Source organism: Gossypium arboreum, chromosome 1, assembly GCF_025698485.1.
Source record: "Gossypium arboreum isolate Shixiya-1 chromosome 1, ASM2569848v2, whole genome shotgun sequence".
In the NCBI taxonomy this organism is placed as follows: domain Eukaryota; kingdom Viridiplantae; phylum Streptophyta; class Magnoliopsida; order Malvales; family Malvaceae; genus Gossypium; species Gossypium arboreum.
This window is the reverse complement of record NC_069070.1, coordinates 122780847-122804191: the sequence shown is the minus strand read 5'-3', so window position 1 is coordinate 122804191 and position 23345 is coordinate 122780847. Positions and strand designations below refer to the sequence as shown.

The 23345-nt window shown below is 31.1% G+C and overlaps 5 protein-coding genes across 8 annotated transcripts; 3 read left to right on the top strand and 2 right to left on the bottom strand.

Moving 5' to 3' along the window:
* Positions 1-1255: 1255 nt before the first annotated feature.
* On the top strand, positions 1256-7192 carry LOC108480458 (uncharacterized). 3 transcript variants are annotated; one of them, XM_017783472.2, is made up of 6 exons: positions 1256-1652; positions 2700-2905; positions 3881-4166; positions 4808-4915; positions 5417-5674; positions 6852-7192. In XM_017783472.2, exons 1-6 carry the CDS (start codon positions 1422-1424, stop codon positions 6876-6878), a joined length of 1116 nt encoding a protein of 371 aa, XP_017638961.1. In that variant the 5' UTR covers positions 1256-1421; the 3' UTR covers positions 6879-7192. The 3 variants fall into 3 exon arrangements, with proteins under 3 accessions (XP_017638961.1, XP_052887997.1, XP_017638960.1); XM_053032037.1 differs by having other exon boundaries at positions 1266-1652; positions 2727-2905; positions 5417-5661; XM_017783471.2 differs by having other exon boundaries at positions 1267-1652; positions 5417-5661.
* A 698-nt stretch (positions 7193-7890) lies between these two features.
* Positions 7891-8582, bottom strand: LOC108482650 (uncharacterized). Its single transcript, XM_017785773.2, has 2 exons — positions 8433-8582; positions 7891-8337 (listed from the first exon to the last, which is right to left on the bottom strand). The coding sequence occupies exons 1-2, from the start codon at positions 8474-8476 to the stop codon at positions 8019-8021; spliced, it is 363 nt and encodes a 120-aa protein (XP_017641262.1). The 5' UTR covers positions 8477-8582; the 3' UTR covers positions 7891-8018.
* A 3357-nt stretch (positions 8583-11939) lies between these two features.
* On the top strand, positions 11940-15979 carry LOC108482048 (probable prolyl 4-hydroxylase 9). The gene is made up of 8 exons (XM_017785152.2): positions 11940-12284; positions 12356-12481; positions 13526-13683; positions 13858-13960; positions 14109-14204; positions 14548-14613; positions 14708-14824; positions 15812-15979. Exons 1-8 carry the CDS (start codon positions 12174-12176, stop codon positions 15896-15898), a joined length of 864 nt encoding a protein of 287 aa, XP_017640641.1. The 5' UTR covers positions 11940-12173; the 3' UTR covers positions 15899-15979.
* A 479-nt stretch (positions 15980-16458) lies between these two features.
* LOC108480526 (uncharacterized) lies at positions 16459-18134 on the bottom strand. 2 transcript variants are annotated; one of them, XM_017783556.2, is made up of 2 exons: positions 17885-18134; positions 16459-17730 (listed from the first exon to the last, which is right to left on the bottom strand). In XM_017783556.2, exon 2 carries the CDS (start codon positions 17558-17560, stop codon positions 16571-16573), a length of 990 nt encoding a protein of 329 aa, XP_017639045.1. In that variant the 5' UTR covers positions 17561-17730; positions 17885-18134; the 3' UTR covers positions 16459-16570. The 2 variants fall into 2 exon arrangements, with proteins under 2 accessions (XP_017639045.1, XP_017639046.1); XM_017783557.2 differs by having other exon boundaries at positions 18015-18130.
* Positions 18135-20323: 2189 nt separating this feature from the next.
* On the top strand, positions 20324-22251 carry LOC108480984 (40S ribosomal protein S29-like). Its single transcript, XM_017784143.2, has 3 exons — positions 20324-20488; positions 21265-21364; positions 22062-22251. The coding sequence occupies exons 1-3, from the start codon at positions 20427-20429 to the stop codon at positions 22068-22070; spliced, it is 171 nt and encodes a 56-aa protein (XP_017639632.1). The 5' UTR covers positions 20324-20426; the 3' UTR covers positions 22071-22251.
* Positions 22252-23345: the final 1094 nt, after the last annotated feature.

Genomic DNA, 23345 nt, shown 5'->3' with positions numbered 1-23345 from the left:
ATTTTTATTTAAGTTATTGAATTATTAGAGAGTTTTTATTTAAGTTACTGAGATGTTATGTTTTTATTTTTAAAAAAGTCTAGTTAGCAAATTCCAAGCAACAACTGACGATCATGTCGAGTATAAAAACATACTTTAGATCCAAGTCGATTTGACGATCATGTCGAAGATTGGAGAAAAAAGTTATTTAGATTTTGGTTTGCAAATTTATGATATTCAAAGTTGTTTAATTAAAAAAAAAGAACTATAGAATATAAGGAAAATGTGAACTTTCGATTGGTGTAAGCGGTGTGAACAGAGAATGCCATACAATAATAATTTTAACAGCTCAACAACTTAAATGAAAACTTTTGAATAGTTTAATGATTAATTTATAATATTTTCAAGTTGAATTGTCAAAATGTAAATTTATTAATAATTTAGTAATTTTGAATGTAATTTGTCTTTACAAAATGCAGTAGACTCAAAGTGAATATTTAAATGATGAATTCAAAGTTAGATATCCAACTCTATTATATATTCATAACGGATTCAGGCCATCACTTTGGTTTTTGGTCAGTTGGATCAAGACGGAGCCTTGGAATTCATGCACTAGAACTTAGCTTCTGGCGCAAGAGATAGTTTGATTCGCCATTTGCAGTTGTTTAACTTGGCTCCATGATAGTTATGGCGCTCTTTTTTCGGTGTCTTGGGCTTTAAAGGGCTTGTTTGTACTAAATATCTTTAAATTATTATTTGAATTTTAAGATATTTTAATTAATTAAGAGATAGTTTGAATGAGCAATATTTTATCTGTATTTAATGTGACATAAGAAATAAACTAAATGTACTGTAATATTCACTCATCTAAATCAACCTTAAATCTTTTCATTAATTTAATATTAGCTTAGCGTAAAAATTCAGATTACATCTAACATAAACTATATTTAAAAGAGGTTAATCAAAATTTAAACACTATTTCTTATTGTACAGACACTATAGGTATATCATGTTAAAAAATTATCATTAAAATTTTAATTAAATATATTCATGAGTAAGGTTAAACTTAAGGAATCAATCATCCACAAAATGACACATTTTACTATTTTAAAAAATAAAAATAATTATTTATTTAAATTTTATTATAAAATTAAAAATTTTAATAAATTATCAAAATACACACTTTTATTTATAATTTATATTTTAGACACTAAATTATTCTATTTTTTTATATATTTTATTGTTTTTAAACAACAAATTTAGCAAGTTTAATTAAAAATACTAAATCTAGCAAATTTAATAATACGAAATATAAAAGATGATGAAGAAAAGCTCTGAGCGAAAGTTAAAAAAAAAAAAAAAAACAACAAAAAAAACTTTGCGGTGAGAGAAAGGGAGGAAGAGGGCGGAGGAGCAGCGGTGGCCGGCTGTGGCAAAATTAAATGGCCACCCCTCTTTCCTCCCATTTCCCTCTTTCTTTCTTCCCTTCTCAATCACCTTCCTTGGGAAAGCCTTTTCTCTTTTCTTCCTCTATTTCTTTCCCCGCTCTTCGTTTTCTCTCTTACACCAACCTCACGAAGCTCCCTAGAACCTCTCTCCTCGCTTTCTCTTCTAACAATTCCGGTTCTTCTCCTTTCAACGATGCTTCCGGTTCGAATTCTTCTCCTTCTAAGGTAAGGTTTTGCAAATCAGTGAGTCCTTTCTTTTCTTTTATTTTTTTGTATTTCGGGTGGAATGTTGAGAAATTAAATTTGAATTTGCTGATTTGTTTAGCGGATTGCGTGATGTGGATATAAGTGGTCTTTGAAATTTTGTTTTCTTTATGGAAATTGAGATTGCAGCTCGTGGAAGGGAGAACTTTATGTTTAGATTTGATTGAATTGTTTTAGGATTAGTTAAGATTTCATGTTTTGGTTGGATAATGAGAAAATGTAGTCGATGTAATATTGCAATAATTTGAGTTCTTTTTGTATTGTGGTTATAGGTTGATTGTGTAGTTATAGCTGATGTAAATTATATTTTGCTGGTTAGAATAGCAATTTTTCAAGTTATTATATACATGTGTGTGTGTATATATCTTTAAAATGTGTGAAAAGAATAAAATCCTCATTATGGATTAGAGTTTGGGACAAGGATGTAAACAAGACACTCATGATAGCAAGCTATTGAGATTTGACTTGGAAAAAGAACTTGAATTCGGCAATTCGAGCTATTGAGCTGAATTTGTGAGCCTAGGAATCATGCTTCTCGAGTTTGAGCATAAATAATTGAATTTGAAGTCTAGTTCTAGCATCAATTCCAAGCTTATATTTTGTTAGGTAAACAAGCTTAATCGATCTGAATTGAGTGAGTTCAAGTAACTCAATGTTTGTTCCGAACTAAGCTCAAAGTTCAAACTAGTTCAAACTCAAGCCGAGTTTCGAGGGTTGAATTTTTAGTCAAACTTGAGCTTCTTACAGCTTGAGCTGAACTGGATTACAGCTGTAGCATCTGAGGCAATTTCTTTCCGTGATTGTACAAGCATTTCTACATGGATGTTCTATTAAACTCTACTTGAATTTTGAGCCATCTTTCTTTTGTGATAAATCTTGGTATTTACAAGAACCAACATAGATTAGGCAGTGTTTCTTGATAGTTCTCGAATTGATGTATATATTTACTATTTTCAAAGTGGTTTTCTGGTAATGTTTTAAGAAGTAACTTCTAGTGTTTTCTTTCAGAAATCGGTTCTCACCAATCTGATACAGGAGATCGAACCATTGGATATTAGCCTTATCCAAAAAGATGTCCCCCCTTCAACTGTGGATGCAATGAAAAGGACTATTTCGGACATGTTGGGTTTACTTCCATCTGATAGGTTTCAAGTCTTTATCGAGGCATTGTGGGAACCTCTTTCAAAGTTATTGATCTCTTCTATGATGACAGGGTATGTTCTTATCCTGCATGATATGCGCCATTGTAAGAATTATTTATTTACTTCAGTCGATTGCCAACAAGCTGAAACCCAGTCTAATGGCTTTAACTCTATGTTACTTGGACCCTTCGTTTTCCGTATAATCTGTATGTCAGATGCCTGTATTAGACAGATTTTGGACATGGGTGTTGGGTATGATTCTCCATTGCAAACACTTTAGAAAAAATGGAGCCTACCTGTGTTGAATGCATAACCATTTTACATTATTAGCGAGTCTGAGTAACATAGGTTTCAATGTGGTAAAAGTATCATGGAGGCCCCTGTAGTAGTAGTCAGACTACATATTGCCCCTTTTATTCAAAAAATAGACAAATTAGTCCTCGTATGTTAGATCGAAGAGTAAACTAGTCCTTTCTATTAAACATTTTATTCATTTCTACTGTTAAAAACTTCTGTGACTAACAAAATAATCAAACAGTTGCATGTGGCATGCCAAGTGTACCTTATGCTGACTAATAAGGACCAGTTTTTTTTACAGTAAAAATGGTTGAAATTTTTAATAGAAAGACCAGTTCACTCTTTGATCTAAAGTACATGGATTAGTATGCCTGTTTTGAGTAGAGGGGGCAAAATGCAATCTGACTCTAATATAAGGGCCTTCATAGTACTGTTTGAATGCTTGTTGGACATATATTAGTTCATTAACCATATTATATTCTCTATTTATACCATCTTTGCCCAAAGAGGTTGACATAATATGAATGAATATTCTTGGGGAGAAAGAGCCAATCTTGAATGCACCTAATCATGCCAAGCATGGCTCAATATATCACTTCTAGGGTTTATATCCTTTCCCTCTCTATATTTCACATTTCCTACATGTGAATCACTGGAACTTTCATCTTTAATTTCAATACTAGTATCATAAGTGTAAATGTTTGATGTACTACAAGACATGAAAAGTATTTCTTACTTCTTGAATTGCAGTTATACATTGAGGAATGCTGAATGTAGGCTTTGCCTCGAACGGAACCTTGGTTGTGAAGGATGTTTGGGAAAAACTCCGGACAAATCGAACTTTGATTTACAAGAGATATTGTTGGACAGGACAAAAATAAGTGATTGTTCAGGGAAAGACAATGTGTCATCTGAATTCGAGAAAACCACTGAAGACAAAGTTGAAGACATTGAATTTCAAAGCATGGGTGAAATATCCCCTGCAACTCGTAAATACATACTTCTTTTGCAGTCTCGTCTAACTTCCATGAAAAAGGTATGTTATAGCATTTTGAAGAGCTTCTCATTGTCCTTTTCTTTTATCTCTTTCAATCTATACCGTTTTAATCAAACTATTGACTGGAGCTGTTATATATAATAGTTTGTATCAGTGTGAAGTACTAACAAGACGCCAGAAAGGCTATAAATAATTACCAGTTGATCTTGTTATGCATTTTAATCTGATTAACTCGATTCATCAATCAACAGAATACATTTCCTTATCTGCGGTAAAAGTACCATAGAGGTCTTTGTATTAGGAGTTGGATTACATTTTGCACCCTCTACTAAAAAAATGGACAAATTAGTCCCTGTACATTAGATCAAAGTGCAAATTGATCCTTTTGTTAAAAATTCCATCCATTTCTACTGTTAAAAACTGGTCCTTATATGTCAGAATGAGGTATTGTCGGGTTATTCTATTAGCCACGCCAGTTTTTAACAATAGAACTGCTTGAAAATTTTAACTGAAAGGATCAGTTTGCTATTTAATTTAATATGCATGGACTAATTTATCCATTTTTTGAGTAAAGGGGGTAAATTTGCAATTTCACTCCTAGTATAAGGCCCTTGATGATACTTTTACTCTTTATCTGCAATTTGGTTGGATACATGCTCATAATTCTTGCTTGATTGAAGGAACTTCGTGAAATCAAGGGGAAAAATGCTGCTCTACAAATGCAACAAATTGCTGGGGAAGAAAAGAACGATTTACTAAACTACTTGAGATCACTACAACCAGATAAGGTTTCCTTCGATTTCAAACGCTTTTTAAAGCAAATTTCTTTATTAGTATCTCATTAATCTGATTCTAAAGTATCAATCTCTTTATGATCAATTCATTGGTTTTTCTTCATTTATATGATGGGAAGACTGTAATAACTAAGATGAGCATTTTCGATGCCATAAATTCATATCCCAAGTTGTTTTTCAATATCACAAGTTCTCTGCTTATTTCAAATTGCTAGCACATAGCAATTTTACTGACACTTTGTTTTTCTTGAACTAGTTGTGTCTGACACTCATGTTCGACATATATCCGGACAAAGGAATCGATGTGATCTTCTAAGAACTTCCTAGATACACGGAAATCTTGGAAGAAATTAGACTTAACTGTGTGAGGCACATATGTATATCCAACACTTACTCGAGTCCAAGTAACATAGCCATATACTGATTATTTAGAAATGAACTTCAGTAAAAAATTCAATACTGTTATGGCTAATAAAATTGTAACATAAATTTCAGGTAGCGGAGCTTTCCGAACCAACGTCCCCTGAACTGAAAGAAACAATCCACTCTGTAGTCCACAATCTCCTTACCACCCTTTCTCCGAAGATGCATTCAAAGACTTCTTTGTCAGAGAACACTGCAACTGGAACTTTAAATAATATCGAGATTGAAGATTGTACAAAACTTGTTGAGAATACTTCACTTCAGTTACAACCCATTATTTCGCTAACACGAGACTACCTTGCTCGTCTTCTCTTCTGGTTAGTACTTATGGTTAGTCTATCTCACATTTGCATTTATTTCTCATTGCATATCAACTAAAATTGTAGTCGAACACAGGGGCATAGCCAAAGGGGGCAGGCAGGGCCTTGCCCCCCCCCCCCTTTTCTGAATGAATTAATTGCTATTTTAGTACCTTCTAAACGTAAATAGTTCAATTTAATCCTTTTTATCTTGTTTTAAATAGAAAAATTGTAATTTTGGCCTTTCAAAGTTTAAAGTACAATTTAAGTCATTTTAATACAGAAATTTTAGCTTTGGCCCTCCCAGCTAGGGGTGTAATCTAGCCAAGCCAAGTTCAAATACTGTTAAGCTCGAGTTTGAACTCGACTCGAAATTCAGAGCTCGATACTCGATTCGAGCTTGATTGAACATCTATTTTTAAGCTCAAGTTCGGCTTGAGATATAATCGAGCTACTTGAGCTTGATTAAACTCGTTTACTAGTTTTTGTATTCAAGTTCTTAGAGTTAATGATATATATTAAGGGCAATAACGTAATTTAATAATATAAAATATGAAAAGCTCGATAAGGCTTTCGAGCTATTCGAATCAAGTATTACTAAGTTGGAATTTGGCTCATCCAATAGTTACCGAATTGAGTTCTAATATTTTGAGTCGAACTCGAGTAGCTTGCGAGCACCAGTGTCTCATTTACACCCATACTCCCATCACATAATTCCTAGCTTCACCCCTAGACTCAAACACTTCCAATGCCTTGCCTACTTCGCTGGAGACTTTAAATGATGGGAATCCTGTCGATCCAATCTGTCTTCCCCGGCCTCCCTAATACACTTTTGATATGAAATAAACCTTCTGTAAAAACAGATCATATTATGATCCAAGAGATGTTCTGCATGCAGGGGCGGCCCCCTAAAAAATTGAAAACTTGCATTTTTTTTTTACCCTTTAAAATGTATAAAATTATAAATTAGTAACGTTAAATTGCACTTTGATTCCCAAAAAATTGTAAGATTTTAATTTAGTCCTTTAAAAATTTGTAAAGATATTAACTAATACAATGGTGAAATTTCATTTCAACTCTCATCAAAATTTATAACTTAATTCCAGCCCCAAAAAATTTTCTTGGCTTTGCCCTTGTGGCGTGTTTAAAACTCTGCCAAAACATTCGATTGAAACTATGTCTTCTGATGTTCATATTTCTTTCTGAAGGTGTATGCTATTGGGACACTACCTTAAAGGTCTCGAGTATCGGATGGAGCTAATCGAACTTTTATCCTCAACAAGCAAGGCCAAGGACAACGGCCATGGTGATGAGCAGGTTATTTAGAGTTGCTCTGATATGAAAGACCACTTTTTTTTTTCCGAAGAAGGCCGGATTTGAATCAAGGTTAGGCCCTTATACTTTCTTGCAGATGGAGTTATTTTTATGCATAAAATGGATACAAATGTTGAGCAAATTGCTAATAACCAAAGTTATTTTGCTACTTCTCAATTGTTTAATTGATCTTAATTAAAATTTAGAGTGTTTAGTATCTACCATTGATTTAAAATTTCTGGTATGGAATTTGACTAGACATGACGAAGGGTTGGGTTTTTTCGGGCTTTCGGTAGAGCTTTCTTGAATTCGGGTTGGTTTGATCCGGCTTAAGTTAATATTTAATATTTTTTAAAATAATTATATTATATTTTGTTTTATGTTTTAATATTTTTTTGGTTTAATTGCACCATACATCCTCAATTTATTTGTTTAGATTCTAAATTGGTTTTTAAACTTTAGAAATGTTCTAATTGAACCTTCAAAGTATCATTATAGTTTCAATCAGGTCTTTTTGTCAATCTCACTCAGGGCAAAGCGAGGGCCTAAAATGATTATTGTTCTTTAGTTCCCTCATAAAATTTTAAGTAAATACATGGTCAAATTATAGTTTGACCCCCTCCCCCAAAATGCTAGAATTTAGATTTAATCTTTTGAAAATCATAAAGATATAAGTTAATAAAATAGTGAAATTGTATTTTAGCTCTCATAAAAATATATTACTTAATTTTAATCCTTAAATTTATTTTTGGCTTCGCCCTTGGTCTCACTATTGCCTTTGATGGTACATGTTACAGGAAAAAAGTAGTGTTGATAATTTTGTAAACACGTCAGGTTCAAGTCGTTCATGCAGTAGGCATGCGTGTTTACAATTTAATTTATGTATTTTAAAATGCTTTGGGCTAGATTTGAGGTGCATCTAAACCAAAGGTATTCTTTTTTCTCAATATAATATTTAAAATTAACATAGCTGTGTATATGTATATATTATCTATTATTTCAGCCATGGCCAAAATGTTTATTCAACATCCTTTCAATACCTAATTCTTAAAGTTTAGTACTCACATATTTGCATGTGAATAGTGATGATCACTTGAAAAATATTCATGCTCAGACGGTTCTGGTTTATCGACACCCTCAACGTTCCGGAGCCAATATGTCTGATTCAACGATGCTGCTCCGTCCGGAACATCTTTCATTACCCATTCATGGCCTTCAGGAAAATATATCCCGCTCTTTGGATGTGGAACCCAGCACCACGAATCTTTTATATCGTTGCTGCTGTTACTGTTTGACGATGACTTTCTCGACTTTTCGATAGTTTCCCTATCGGCACCAGCGATTTTGCTTATCGGTCGCTCAACTGATCGCCTAGCTTCCCTGCCACAAATTCTCAAATTTATATAAAAAATAAAGGAAATTAATATATATATATATATATATATATATATATATATATATAAAATTAACGTTACCTAAGCATTAAAATCTTAGTTTTGGCGATGGCAAATCTTCCCATAAAATATATAAAAGAAACTTTGATCGTAATATTATATATATATAAAGCTTAAATTTGAGAAAATTATTGTACTTAAGGTGTAAGTAACGTAAGGAGAGTTTCGTTGATTTTTATAATGCTTGAAAGTACAAATGCTGCAAGAATATGTTCGATGGTACAAATGAGGAAGGTTTAATTTTGGAGGTACTTTATAAATTATAAATTGTCAAGTGTCAAGAGTCAAAAGTTAATATTTTCATTTTAAGAGTGTCGGGCATAACTTTAAGTATTGCCGTTGGTCAATAGTGTAATGAAAAAACAATTTTTAGTGTTGCCGTTGGTCAAAGGATCTCATGAAATTTTTTTTATCATTTTGAAGACAAATAAAATTGAAATTAATAACCGAAATCAAAATTAGTAGTCAATAGTTTTTTTTTGGTTAAACCATTTCATATAAATGGATTTTTGAGTATTTAAAAATATCTCAGTATTTAATAAATATAAAATATAGTAAATAATTAGAAAAATATGTATTTTTATGGTATTGTTTTTAATATAAAAGGAAAAGTTACTTAAAGTTACTCTTCAATTTAAAAATAAAATTATATATTAAATAAATTTTTAGGGTGCATGTGACGATTATTTTGTTAGTCCCAATTCTCAAATAAACTAAAATATAAATACAAATTATAAATTAATAGTGTCTATAGATTAGGTCGAGACACGATTTTAAAATTTTTCTAGGCTTAGGTCTAAACTCTGCATAACCTGTTCTAAAAGTCATATTATTATTTAGAAAACAATATTTTTTATAATTAAATATAAAATAAAATTTTTATTTAAATTTGAATAAAATCAGACTGATTCGTAGGTAACAACTCTTTATATAAATTCGACCCAAGTCGAATTGAGGCAATTGAACTAAACAAGCTACCTGATAAATCAACAAGTGATCAAAATTTTAAATACAAATAAATAAATCTATAGAAGGAATATTGTTGTTGAAATTGAGTGGGGTGAGCATTGAGAATTGAATTAAGACACCCATTGAGCAATTTGAATCAATTGATAAAAACTTCTATATCCCTCTTCAATTTAATAATTAGGCTCATTTTCGTATTTTTTTTTGTTCACGTTAGTTTTTGAATTTGACAAATAGATCTATTTTGATCCTCGAACTAAAATTTTGTGAATGTTTGATGATGCAACCAGTGTTACTGAATAATATTAGATTGGATGGATCGAGAATTGATTGATATAACAGTTTAGACAAAAAGGTTAAACCAATTAACTTGAAAACTCTGATATTGTACTACATCATCACCTATAAAATTATAAAATTTTTTTTATTTTCAAGTGATGATGTGGCTCAATCTCAAAGTGCCACATCATCAGGCTTTTTATAATTTTCAAGTTTAGGGATCAAAATGGATCTAGTTGCAAAGTTTAAATACCAAAATGAGAAAAAAATAATATATGTATTAAAATGACCCTATTTATCAAGTTTAGGGCCAAAATTATATTATCCCTTCTTTAAATAAAGTTTTAAGTATAATTTTATGAATAGAAAAATAAAATGAAAATATTTTACATTCATTTAAAAGTCTAATCCAATTTAACTTGAATCTAATTGAAGTCTAATGTGACTATTGAATATAAAAGATTAAAAAAAAGAGTGGTTATAAAAACATATGCTAAAATATGATTGCAGAGAAAAATACCACCATCGAATTTTCATAGCATAAAAATAATAAATAGCAAATAAAAAGAAAAAGGGTGGGTTAATAATTTTGATGCTTTCTTTGTTTGTTTAGGTCAATTATGGACATTCGAATATTAGCCATATTTTCTCTTCTTTTTTTGGTGAAATTCTCGTAGGGGTCCTTGTGTTAAAAGTCAAATTGTATTTTGCTCCCTACTCAGGAATTAGGCAAATTAGTCCCTGTACATTTAATCAAAGAGCAAATTGATCATTTTGTTAAAAATTTCATTAATTTTTATTGTTAAAAATTGATCCTTATACATCAGCATGAGGTACATACTATTTGACCACGTCGGTTTTTAACAGTACGAATAGGGAAATTTTTAATAGAAATAATTAATTTTGCTATTTGATTTAACATACAGGTATTAATTTACCTTTTTTTGAGTAAAAGAGTAAAATATAAAATGACTTTAATATAGGGACTTTTATGTACTTTTGCCATTTTTTATAAAAATAAAAATTTTAGAGAAATTCAGAAATTGATGTGACAATGGGGTGAAAAGAGGTGAACGGTTCATGGTTTTAGCATGAATTCCCTTTCTTTTTTGTACGTTTAAAAATGGTTAAAATTTTCTATTAGTCCCTGTATTACGACGTAAGTTGTTAATTTTCTTTACACTTTAAATTGATCATTTCAGTCTTCTATTTTTAAATTTTAAAATTTCGGTACTAGTTAGTGGTGTTCATAAGTCGAATTTGAGTATATATTTTCAACTCCGAGCAGGTCTGAACTGTTTTACTATCTAGAAATTTTATAAAAAAATACATTAATATTTATATATTATTGTAATTAGTTTTATATAAAGTAATTTTACTATTTTTTAAATAGTAAAACGAGCTATATGAACAAATCAGTTCAGACTTGAGTTTAATTTAAAAACAAAAAAATAATTGGATCTTGACCTAATCTGACTCATAAACACTAGGTATAGCATTTCGAGAGCGGAGGTTGGATAGCTAAGGCCCATTGGGCTTGCTTCTTGGTCGGTCTCTCTCCATCGCTACTTTTTTTCTACTTTATTCGATAAAATAATTGTTGTTTGATCCTTTGATCCTGACTTAGTTCCAAAAAGGAATTTTCAATTCCAAATCCAAGCCGGAGCACAACTTGTCCAAATGACACGTGTTACTATTAAAAATAATCAAAAAATATTTTTTATTTAAACTTAATTATAAAATATATAAAATACTGATATAAGCTTGTTTTCTTTTCTATATTATTTCTGACCAGCAAAACAATTTGAGCCTAAAGTTGAAATATATGAACCCTAATTCGACCCAAAGTGAGTCAAATTGAGTGATAAAATTATTTGAATTAAATAGACTAGTTAGACACGGAACCAATTAAGGTATCAGACAAAAAAAAAATTGAATCGATTAGTCGAGAATCGAAATAAACAGGTTGAACCAGGTAAAAATCAATTGAACTAAAATTTTAATGTTTTTAATATTTATGAATTTTTAATAAGTTTTGATCAAATTGGATAGAGAAGGTCGGTGAATTGATTAACTTAAAATTAATATAAACTAATTGAATCATGTAAAAATTGGTAGAATTAGATTCTTAATATTTTAATTTTTTATTAATTTTTAATAATTTATTTAATTGAACCGAACAAATCAATTCAATTAATAAATTAATGATATATCCGATTTTAGAAAGGGAAAGTCGGGCCCATAAATATCACTATTTCACAATTTATTTTATTTTAGTAAAAATTTAGTGGATTGCATTAGTAATTCCACTGATTCAAAAGTCAAAAAACAAAGAAAAGAAAACAAAGTCCCCCCTCCCGCCATTGACGCGTTTGTCCATTCTTCTTAAGCAATAAGAAACTGCAGACGATACAAATTTAAAAATAATAATAATTAAGAAAAAAAACCATTATTGTAACTGTGAAGAAGAACAGAGAATTAAAAAAATTGAAAAAAAGAGAGAGAAAGGATCCATAAATGAAAGGGAAATCGAAGAGCTCGAAGAGAAATCTAGGGTTAGCAACTACCCTTTTCTTATGTTCACTTGCTTTCTTAGCTGGTTTGTTCACTTCAACTTTTTTCTCTCAGGTAAACTTATAAAACATGAATATTTCCTCATTTTGAATTGGGTTTAGCGGTTAATTCGTTGGATTTTGTAGGATGTTCCGATTATTAAACCCAAGCTGAGAAAGCTTGAAGTGGTGCATGTTGAAGGTGATAAGTATCGTGATTTGATGCCAATTGGAGAGACTGGGGAAAGTTCGATTGATTCTATCCCTTTTCAGGTCATTTTTGAATTTTGGTTTCCTGATTTTGTTCATTGGATTTTGAATGATGAATTTGATTCTAAATGCTTTTGATTTAGTTCTTTATTTGATTAGCTTTTATTTTTTGGTAATTGATAGTATCACTTAAATTATTAAAAATTTTAAGTTGTTTCATAAATTTATGTGGGATAAGAGCTATGATTAAAAAACGGAAAAATCGAAAATCTGATCTTTGGTAAAAAGCCAGAAAATGAGAGGATACATATGCAAATAAATTCTTGATACAAGGAGATTGTGGAGGTTCGTGATGGTCTACTTGGAGGGCGGAGAGTCGTAGAGAGTGTGTCTTGGCCTCCTATCCTAATGCCCGTAGGCTTTTAAGGGGTTACCTCTGATCATTCCCAAGGTGCCACAGTCCATATATTGGTTTCGGACTCCTTGGGGATTTATCCGACCTACGGATGCTTTGTCGTCATAGATATGGGTTGTCATGTCAGGAAAATGGTATATGTGACGTATCCATGTAAGGGGTGTGGACTTGATGGTAGGGGTCATGAGGTCTTGAGTTTGTAGGTGTCTTTAACCTGCAAGGTGATTCTTCTTAGTCAAGGACACGGACTCGATAGGCGGGCTTGCGGGGTATAGGTATGACACAAATGTTTAGGATTAATGGCTATGAGTAGCAATATTCAAGTTAGCGTGTATTTCAAAGCTATGTTACCCAAGCTCTTCCTTTTCTCTAAAATATCCATATCTGACTCGTACTCAAACATGCATATGAGACTGAGAGTATTATCCTACAAAATATATAGAAAAGCTTAGAAAATTTGATGATGCATGTGTTGGTACTTACCTATACCGACATTCGACCCCAAGTCCAAGTAATATAGGTCACGAGGTAGTATATGTTGAGGCTTGTTTAACCCGAAACTAAAACTGGAGTTTTCGAATATCGAAGGAAAGTAGTAATGGAAAAGAACAAAGATTTTATGTGCAAATATTGTACAGAAAACTGCCCTGTCTGTAGACTAACTTACTTTGATTGCTTCTCTTTAAGTACAGGTTTTAAGTTGGAAACCGCGAGCTTACTATTTTCCTGACTTTGCAACTGCGGAACAATGCGAACATATAATTGGAATGGCGAAATTGAACCTTAAACCATCTACTTTGGCTTTGCGCAAGGGAGAAACCGAAGAAAGCACTAAAGGAACTAGAACAAGGTAGAGTGCCCTTTTAAGATGCTTTACTATCCATTTCTTATCGGTTTTGAGTTCAATTAACTGGTTCCGAGTTAGCATTGAGGCTGGATAGTATTTTACCCTCGTGCTAGTGAATGTTTTGAATTGGTGAATGCTGATAACTCTGTTTTGAATTTGTACTTTGCTTGGACACAGTTCGGGAACATTTATTAGTGCATCCGAGGATGAATCCAGAACCTTGGACTTGATCGAGAAAAAAATTGCAAAGGTTACAAGCATTCCACAGAGTCATGGAGAGGTACATCTTTTGTTGATTTAAGATTTTCCCGATCGATATAGAACCGATAAGCCACAAAAAGTCTCATGGCATATTTTCTATCAAAATCATAAATCTTTCTTTACATTACTTTTGAATTGTTCCGAATCGAAATTTGTACACATTGCAGGCATTTAATGTTTTGCGGTATGAGATCGGACAGAAGTATGATTCTCATTACGATGCATTCAATCCGGCCGAATATGGTCCACAATCGAGCCAAAGGGTACGGTCATACACGTGAACTTCACCATTACTTTTCTGTCTGCATTTAAGTTGATAGTGTAAATGCAATAGTTGGATATAGAATTTAGTTTATATTTGTTATGGTATGCAAGTTATGAGTTCACTTATCATTAGACGATTGGTAAATCCTTTTGTTACTAAACAATCCATTAATGTTTGTTCTTCAAAGGTTTCATTTTGGTATCAAGTTAGTTCTGGATCCATCTGGTATGATAAGTTATGTTGTTATCACGTTTTGGTAATTTTAACCGAGCCATTGTATGAATGTTGATGCTGAAGAACTAAAACACCATGCTTAATTAGCATTGAACCTTCTCTCACAGGTTGCATCATTCTTGTTATATTTATCCGATGTAGAAGAAGGCGGAGAAACAATGTTCCCATTTGAGGTAGACATTGAAGATACTAACTTGCTTTAACTCTCCTTCTTGGATTAAGCATTTACGCCGAGTCTCGGTACCAACCATGTTATTTTGGTTGCAGAATGGCATGAGCGTCGAAGGCTATGACTACAGACAATGCGTCGGTTTAAAAGTAAAGCCTCGAAGAGGGGATGGACTTTTGTTCTATTCGCTGTTTTTGAACGGCACCATTGATCCGGTAATTTTCATGTTTGCTTTTTTTTTAACAAATGCTGAGGCTTTACTATATCTGTTATATAACACACCAAAAAGTAGTATTGTTTTCGTTTCTTCATATAGGGTCATGCAGTTGGTGGGTTCAGTTTAAAAGACTTGATTGATTGTCAAAGAGAAACTGATAGACTTTAGTTTCATAACCGAAAATAGCTAAACTGATTTAGCTCGACTGGTTCAGTTGGTTATCTCTTTATTTTGGTTAATAGGGCAAACTACTCCCAAGGTCACTAGACTATTAATAAGTTTACGTTTTGGTCACTACTTTAAAAGGTTACAAAATGGTTAATGAACTAACTATTCAAAAATTTTCATTTAAGACATTGGGCTGTAAAAATTGTTGTTGTATGGCATTCTTTATTCACACTGCTAGCACCAATCGAAAACTCTCATTTCTCTTCTTTTCGGCAATTCAATTTTTTTTCATGAAACAGTTTTAAATGTTGACAAACTTGCGAATTAAAATTCAAATAGTTTTCTTCTCTGATTTTCGATACTGGTTATCTGATCAAATTGGGTTTGAGATATGTTCTTACTTTTTGATGGGTCTAGATCCACTGTAATGATCATTGAATCATTACTTAGAGCTGATTGATTTTTTTTTCTAAAAAAAAAAACTTAAACAGTCCAGTGAATTAAAATAAAAACTTTTGAATAGTTCAATGACTATTTTGTAACTGTTTTAAAAATGAGCGATCAAAACGTAAACTTATTAATAGTTTAATGACCTTAGGTGTAATTTACCCTTTATTAATTTTATTATAAGTCGGGGTCAACTAGTTGGTTGGGTTACTAAACAAATTGCAAATTGATCTACTTAACTTACTGAATCGATGGTTTGGATTTAGATTGAAACCGGCCTAGCAGACTCCGGTTCAACCGGGTAAGTTGAACATGACACTATGTTGCAGGTTAGAGCTAAATCCTAACTTCGTTTCAATATTATTTGCAGACATCACTTCATGGAAGCTGTCCAGTGATCAAAGGTGAGAAATGGGTTGCCACAAAGTGGATTAGAGACCAACAACAATTTGATTAATAAAATGTAACTTTAATATTTTTTAAAAAAAAAAATCATTATAAACCTCTCCTTTTGGAAATGATTAATAATTTTTTGTGAGTTCATGCCCATTTTTATCTTATCTTCTTTTAATATTTTCAAAACCCTAAGCTTAAGGTTTGTGAATTTTTTTAAATTTTTTTAATATATGCTTGTTCATTACATCCAAACATAAATAGAGAAATATATAAAGTATATATCAACCAAAGAATGGTAAAAAATATCAACATTATTTGAACCCGATTATTTAAAAATTGAAATCTTCTAAACAAATTGTAGGACAAAAATTGACAATTAAACTGATTATATATTTTTTTATGAATTTTAATTAATTTGATTGATTCAACCACCTTTTCGGTTATAAAATTTTCGGGTTTAAAGCTAGGACAATTTCCATTTGAAATTAAAAAATAAAAATCAAAACTAAAAATTAAAAAATTGATTAAATCGAAAATGATACATCAAAACTCATTCTATCAATATGTAATGATACTTTAATCATCGACTTTCTTCAAAATTAAGGAAAAAGAAGAAAAACAGACTAAATCATATTCTATATATTTCATTGTAAATATGAACGTCATAAATGATAATTTTCTATGCTACTATATTGTTGGTTAATGTTTTAACCAAGTGTTACTTTTTTCTCCCTCAATCTTCCAAGGAACTAAGGCTAATTTTCTCAAGTTGCAGAGGCCAATCTTCTCCGAGTACCCGCGGATTTAGTTCCATTGCAGCACGAAAATCCATCATTGATGCATTAAACGATCTTTCTCCTGCTCGTTGTGAGTAATTTCGACTTCGAGACCTTAGGCCGGCTAGTCTTATGGAGGGTTCGATCAATCTTTTCAAGTATGCATCCAAGCCATTATTCAATAGGTTAACACAATCCACCGGGATGTTAATTCCCTCGGTTTCCAACTTCTTCTGTAAACGATTTATTAACGATCTTGTATCTGGTAGCTCGCCTTTCGTTTGACAAGTCTCAGGGTGGTAACTCGGAAGAGATTTACGAGCTCCACTGAAATTTATGGAGATGCCAAGTGGAGCTGTTACGGGGCTTCTACTTTGCACACCGGGGCTTCCAGCCACCTGCTCGACCTCTTCCCCGTCTTCTACGGATGCAACATCAGGTGGAGGTCTGCTCCCGAGTGAAAGTAACTCGGTTGCGCTCTGGTCTTGTGCCTTGGAAATGGACTCTTCAGGTACAATACTTTGTGTCTTTCCCAATGGACCTAGTGGACTAGGACGGTCTCGAAACTTACGATCCCGACTAACAGGGGACCGACCTTTACGAGGGGAAGGAGGAAATGCGTCCCCGTAAAGCGATTGAAGACAATTCCGTTGATAACCATTTCCAACTTGAAGGTTACTTCCTACTTTCCGTATTGTTTTTGAAGGCGGAACTTTAGAGACACAAGCATTCTTGATAATGGATCGAATAAGCCTGTTGTGAAGCGGAATACTTTCCCTACCGATGATCTTAACGCAAGATTTATCAAATTCGGACTTTCCGATCTTCAAACCAAACAACTTTCTGAGCTGATCAAAGTATTTTTCAGCTCTTTGATGCCCAATTTTTCTTACAATAAGAGATTTTAGCTCTAAGGTATCGATCCGAACATGATCTTGGTTGACCATTATCTTCAAATCCAAAATTTCCCCCAATTTCACTCAAGAGAATACCATCAAATGAACCAAAAATGGTACTAATTGCATCAAAATCTTCAACTTTCAATAAAAAACCCAGATGAAAAAATCATAGATTCCTCAAACCCTAAAATCCCAATCCCAAAAACCCTAATTTCCACCTGCAAATCACCATAATCCAACAACATACAGAAATTCAGCTCAAAAGAAGCGAAATTCAAAGCCCAAATAATCAATAATTGCTTAAAGTTACGAGTTAAAAACCAATACAAAGAACAAAGAAAAGGTTTTTTGGGGGGGAGGTCAAAGAATTACCGAGAGACAATCGAAAGCAATCGCACAAAATTCAAAGAATCGAAGCGATTATAACGAAAATCAATCGATACCCATTTGAGATTTCGATGACAATCGAAAACCCAAAGGTTCGAATTGAGAATCGACGTACCAAAACTCGATCGATGCAGGTGGGTTCTATTTGGCTATGAACTCTCCGAGTCTTCTTTTTATTTATTTATTTGGGTTTTTTTTTTTGAAAGAATTTATTTGGGCTATTAAGTGTTTGGTGATCTGTTCTTTATATGTTTTGTTTATGTATTATGTATTAATGTGAACAAATGAAAGCCAAACAGGGCTTTAAGCATATGAAGGCTGGATATATACTTATGACAGAACTGGTGTGCTTTTCAAAGCTTACTATGTGTAACTTTGCTAGGGGCTGTTTGTTTGCACTTTTTACTTAATTTGTTATTGCAATTTTTTTCTACACTTAAATGACTTGATCCGATTAAATTAATCTCTCATATTAAATAAATTAATTTAAATTTTGTGCTATTAAAAATAATTAAATAAAGTGAAATTAAAATAAAATTAACATTTATTGTTTAATAGAGTTGATAGTCGAGTTTGGTAGAGGCCTCGGTTCCTAAAATAAAAACCCTTTAAAATTTTTAAATAGTAAATATAAAATTATATTTTAACCCTCTAAAATGATAAAATTTTGATTTAATCTTTTAAGAATTGTATTTTTACTATCATAAAATTACAATTTAATTTCAAACCCTAAAATATTTTACGGCTTTGTCCTTGTTGATAATTTTAATTTTTTTTTAGAATTGAGTACTATTGAAAAATAAATTTCAATAATTTTTTTGTATAATAGATGTTATTTTATTATAATTTGAATTCATTTGATTCTTTTTAATAGCATGAGATTAAATTCAATACGTTGATCGATGTTGATCAGCGTTGACTGACTATTTATCAACGTTGACCATCCAATGACTATTAGAATCGTCACATCATCTTTCTTTTTATTTTTAATATAATAAAATTATTGTTTAACAATATAAAATCAAATATAATATATAATAATTCAAATTTAAAAAATTAAAATGCATAATATTCTAAAATACATAAATATAAATTTTAAAAATTGAATTATATGAAAATTGAATTTTTTAAAGAATAAAAGTTAACTTTTTTAAAAATATATATAAATATGAATTTAAAAATAAAAATATTATATAAAAATTGAAATTTTTCATAAATTTTATTTTTTTCAAAACTCTAAATTCTAAAAGTTAAAAAATATAGATATATTTTGAAAAATCCAAAAAACTCTAAAGTTTTTGAAAATATATTTTCAAAATTTCAATTTTATATAATATTTTTATTTTTGAATTTATATATTTTAGAAATTTATATTTTTAAAATTTTCAATTTTTATATAATATTTTAGTTTTATATAATTTAAAAAATTCATTTTTATTAAATATTTTATATAATTTTATCTTTATATATCTTATAATTTTTATTTTAATTTTTTAAAATTATTTATATATTATATATGATTTTTCTAAATTTTAAACAGTATATTATATATAATATTAAAAGACAAAATAGAAGGGTGATATGGCATGTTCTAATAATGTCACGTGAATTATTAAAGTTGATCAATGCTAGTCAATGGTGGGTCAATGTCTTTGTTTTAAATAAACAAAAGTGCCACGTAACAATTTTTTATTGATGCCATGTGGCAACTTTTTTTTTCAACATGATTACCAAAAAAAAAAAAGCTGAACCGGGTAATGAAATGTTTGTTAAATACTAATCTCATCTAAGACAATAAAAATTTAGGTACTAAAATGAAAAAAATCTGTATAATTTAAGGGTCAAATTCGGCATTAAACCTTAGTTTTATGGAAAAAACCTTAACAAAAACTTAAAATAAATTAAAAAAATTTAATGCACGTTACTACTCTTATTTTTATTTATTTATGGGCAAAATATACATTATTAGTATCTGAACTTGGCTTTGAAGTTTAAATTGGTACTTAAGTTTTTTACCAATTGGGTTCCTAAACTTAGCCTCAAGGTTCAATTTGACACCTGATTTTTTTATCCAATTAGATACCTAAGTTTGGCTTTTTTGTTCAAATTAGTACTTGAACTTGACTTCATAGTTCAAATTTGTTCAAATAAGTCATTGACTGTAAGTACTAAATTGAAGAAAGAAACTAAGTTCAAATACCTAATTGGACAAAAAAAACTTTAAGTACCAATTTAAGCATTGAAATCAAATCCTACATTAATTAAAAAATTTATATTATAACTTAATCTGCCAATTGAGTACAGTTCAATGCAGGAGTAAAAACATATTTAAAGTAGAGAGAACTAAATCTAAAATTCTGTAAAAGTACATGTGCTAACAGCATATTTTGACCAAAAAATTATACATTTTGACTCCGCCATATAAATACGCTAATTTCCCCCAATGGACCAAACTCCACCGTCGAAATCTAGGGTTTTCCATTTTGGCTTCTTGCAGAGCCTCCATTGACGAGCAGCTAAATCAACAATGGGTCACTCTAACGTATGGAACTCTCACCCGAAAACCTACGGCCCTGGATCTCGCTCCTGGTAATTGTTTCCTTCCCTTTAATTCTTATTTAGTTTCGTGAAATTGCCTTTATTATTATTATTAAACCTTTTTAATTCTTAATTAATCTTTGTGCAAGATGTTAATCTTTTAGCATATAAATGCGGAGAAGAATGCAAACGGAAGTTCGGTTTGTTGAAAATTTTTAGTGCCTGCATCGTGCGAATTAGAATGTTAATCGTTTGCCTCTTAAGAGATTTAACAATGTGACAGTGTGAAGGAATGTGTATGAGATGGATATGGTTAGATTTTCAAAGTTTTTCCATGTATTTGGATGATTTTAACAAAAACCGAGTAGTTGGAGCTAGGGGTGTATATGAAATATTAGTGTTCGCAAGCTATTTGATTTCAACTAAAAAAACTCGAATTTGATTTGGCAATATCAAGCTGAGCTTGAGCTATTAATCAAGCCGAATTTGTAAGCTCGAGCTTGAATACAAACGAGCTTAATTGAGCTTGATCTTGAGTACAAAAAGTAATAAACAAACTTGAGCTGAGTATGGGTCTCAAATTTTGGGTTGAGCTAGAGTTGCCACTATTTAGATTTGGCTCGGCTCGATTACACCCTTAGTCGGAGCAGCATATGTTTTAATGACATCGAATTTGCTTAAATTTGGAGCACCATGAATTGTTTCAGCGTAGGATGTAGAAGTATTCTGCAATGATCCATTGTAAAATTGGGTTTTGTGTCTTTGGATGATCTTTTTGGTTTACGATGACTTAGAATTTTGTTTTTCTTTGTTTTTTGTTTATATAGCCGTGTGTGCGGCAACCCCCATGCCATTATTAGGAAGTATGGGCTCATGTGTTGCAGACAGTGCTTCCGTAGCAATGCCAAGGAAATCGGATTCATCAAGGTAAATAAAACTAATATCGTTGCCAGTTACTCTTTTGATCACTTTAGTTAAGTGCATACAACATGTTCTAGGTGTTAGAATTCTTATATTACTTGTAGTGCAAAGCCAAAAAGAAGTGCTAACTTAAGTGAAGAAAGGCGCGATATTGACTTGTTTTTATGTGTGTCTATGTATGTGTGTATATAGAATAATCTTAAGTATATAACCATGATAATGAGCTGGGAAAGTGGTCCAAAATTTTCCGAACATCCAAAATATTTATTTTATTTTTTGCTAGCCAAGATGCATGATTTCCTTATAATTTAGAAGAGAACTTCAAGCAGACGGGTTATTTGTGCATCTATTGTCTTAAAAAAAATGGGGTGGTGTTCAAGGGCAACTAGGTGTGTGCCTAATTGAATGCATCTTGCCCGAAAGGGTTTAAGGCACTTTTGTTGTTTGATGTTAAGCTGCAACGGCTTAAGAACACTTCTCGTCTGCTCCGATTGTCTTAGAAAAACGGTGTTCAATGGCAACTCGGTGTGTGCCTAATCGAATGCATCTTGCCCAAAAGGGTCTAAGGCGCTTTTGTTGTTTGATGTTAAGCCGCAATGGCTTGCTAACACTGCTCCGATGGTCAATGTTATCTTGATGTTATATGTTTTTCGGGCAAGTAATTTCTTAACTTCCTGTTGTTCCATGTTTTTTAATCTTGCAGTACCGCTGAAGAATTTATATGGTCTGAATTAGGAAGGACTTTGTTTAAGCACGAATCATTGGTGTGGAGTTTTCTAATTTATCGGTACTAGAAGACAATGTTTTGGTTTTAGGTTAATTTAGTATGAACTTGAACTGAAAATACTTTCTCCTTTCTCAATCAAGTAATCATATTGTTAACTTTCTTTGCACTGTGATGGTCCTGTTAATTTTTTGGCATTTCATGTTATTTTATTTTGGGTTAAAATAAGCTACAAGTCCCTGTGTACTCGTCACAAATTTAAAATCTAGGCACTGTATTTTTATTTTCGAGAATCCAATACGTCTACTTTTTAGATTTGGAAATTCGGATGTACTGGAATTTTGAAATTTGAAAAGGATTAAATTCCTAAAAGTAAATATATAGGGACTAAATTTTAAATTTATGAAGAGTACAAGGATTTATGAGATATTTTAACCTTTATTCTGATGTTAGACCTGTTAATTTTGGTCCGAAATTAGAAAACTTGAGTTGATCATCTTAAATTAGATTCAATTTTGATTTGATTGTAAAAAGTCAAAAATGAATGAACAAAAATTGAAATGATTGGACTCTTAATTTTAGAAATGAAAACAATAGAATTAAATATTTAAAGGAGTTGAAATGTAGAGATGGACAGAAATCAAAAGGACATTGTATCTTATATTAATTCCAATTATTTTCTTAAAATATTTCCATTTTTTAAGCTTTGCTTGTAATAATCACAAATCCATTTTTCTGTCTTTTCCTAATGAATCTGAAGTTTATTACATTTTCTTCGAAAAATTAAGAGATAAAATTTCATTAATTTATATATTTTTAATTTAATTCTTGAATTTTTTATCAGCATTAATTCTAAATTCTTAATTTTATTTTTGAATTTAGATTTTGATTAAGATATAATAACAGGAGATTCGAGATTATGTAATGTTATTTTATAATTTTTGCAAAAAAGTTGTAATTTTTTTCAAAAATAACCTACTATCTTATAATCTTTAGTTTTGAAGTTGAAAACTTTTCTCTTTAGCCCTCAGTTTTTTCCACATTAATCCTGAAATTTGGTTATTTTTTCAAATTGGTCTCGAATTAGGACTATAATAAGATATGATAATGTGACATTTTAAGATTGTTTCATATTATTATTAATTTAAAAATATATATTTCCTTATATGATATTTATTTTTAGATTTTATTAATATTTTTTAATTTTTAAGATGATGAACCGGCACAATCTTAAAATACTATGTCTTCACATATTAACGAAAT

Bases quoted from the DNA above. Each gene is read 5' to 3' on its own strand.
- LOC108480458 (XM_017783471.2), top strand. From the start codon at position 1,422: ATGGCCACCCCTCTTTCCTCCCATTTCCCTCTTTCTTTCTTCCCTTCT. The intron at 2,906-3,880 runs GTATGTTCTTAT...CTTGAATTGCAG, and splicing joins ATCTCTTCTATGATGACAGG to TTATACATTGAGGAATGCTG. The intron at 5,662-6,851 runs GTTAGTACTTAT...TTCTTTCTGAAG, and splicing joins CTTGCTCGTCTTCTCTTCTG to GTGTATGCTATTGGGACACT.
- LOC108482650 (XM_017785773.2), bottom strand. From the start codon at position 8,476: ATGGGAAGATTTGCCATCGCCAAAACTAAGATTTTAATGCTTAG. The intron at 8,338-8,432 runs GTAACGTTAATT...AATTTGTGGCAG, and splicing joins ACTAAGATTTTAATGCTTAG to GGAAGCTAGGCGATCAGTTG.
- LOC108482048 (XM_017785152.2), top strand. From the start codon at position 12,174: ATGAAAGGGAAATCGAAGAGCTCGAAGAGAAATCTAGGGTTAGCAACT. The intron at 12,285-12,355 runs GTAAACTTATAA...TGGATTTTGTAG, and splicing joins CTTCAACTTTTTTCTCTCAG to GATGTTCCGATTATTAAACC. The intron at 12,482-13,525 runs GTCATTTTTGAA...CTTTAAGTACAG, and splicing joins TTGATTCTATCCCTTTTCAG to GTTTTAAGTTGGAAACCGCG.
- LOC108480526 (XM_017783556.2), bottom strand. From the start codon at position 17,560: ATGGTCAACCAAGATCATGTTCGGATCGATACCTTAGAGCTAAAATCT.
- LOC108480984 (XM_017784143.2), top strand. From the start codon at position 20,427: ATGGGTCACTCTAACGTATGGAACTCTCACCCGAAAACCTACGGCCCT. The intron at 20,489-21,264 runs GTAATTGTTTCC...TTGTTTATATAG, and splicing joins GGCCCTGGATCTCGCTCCTG to CCGTGTGTGCGGCAACCCCC.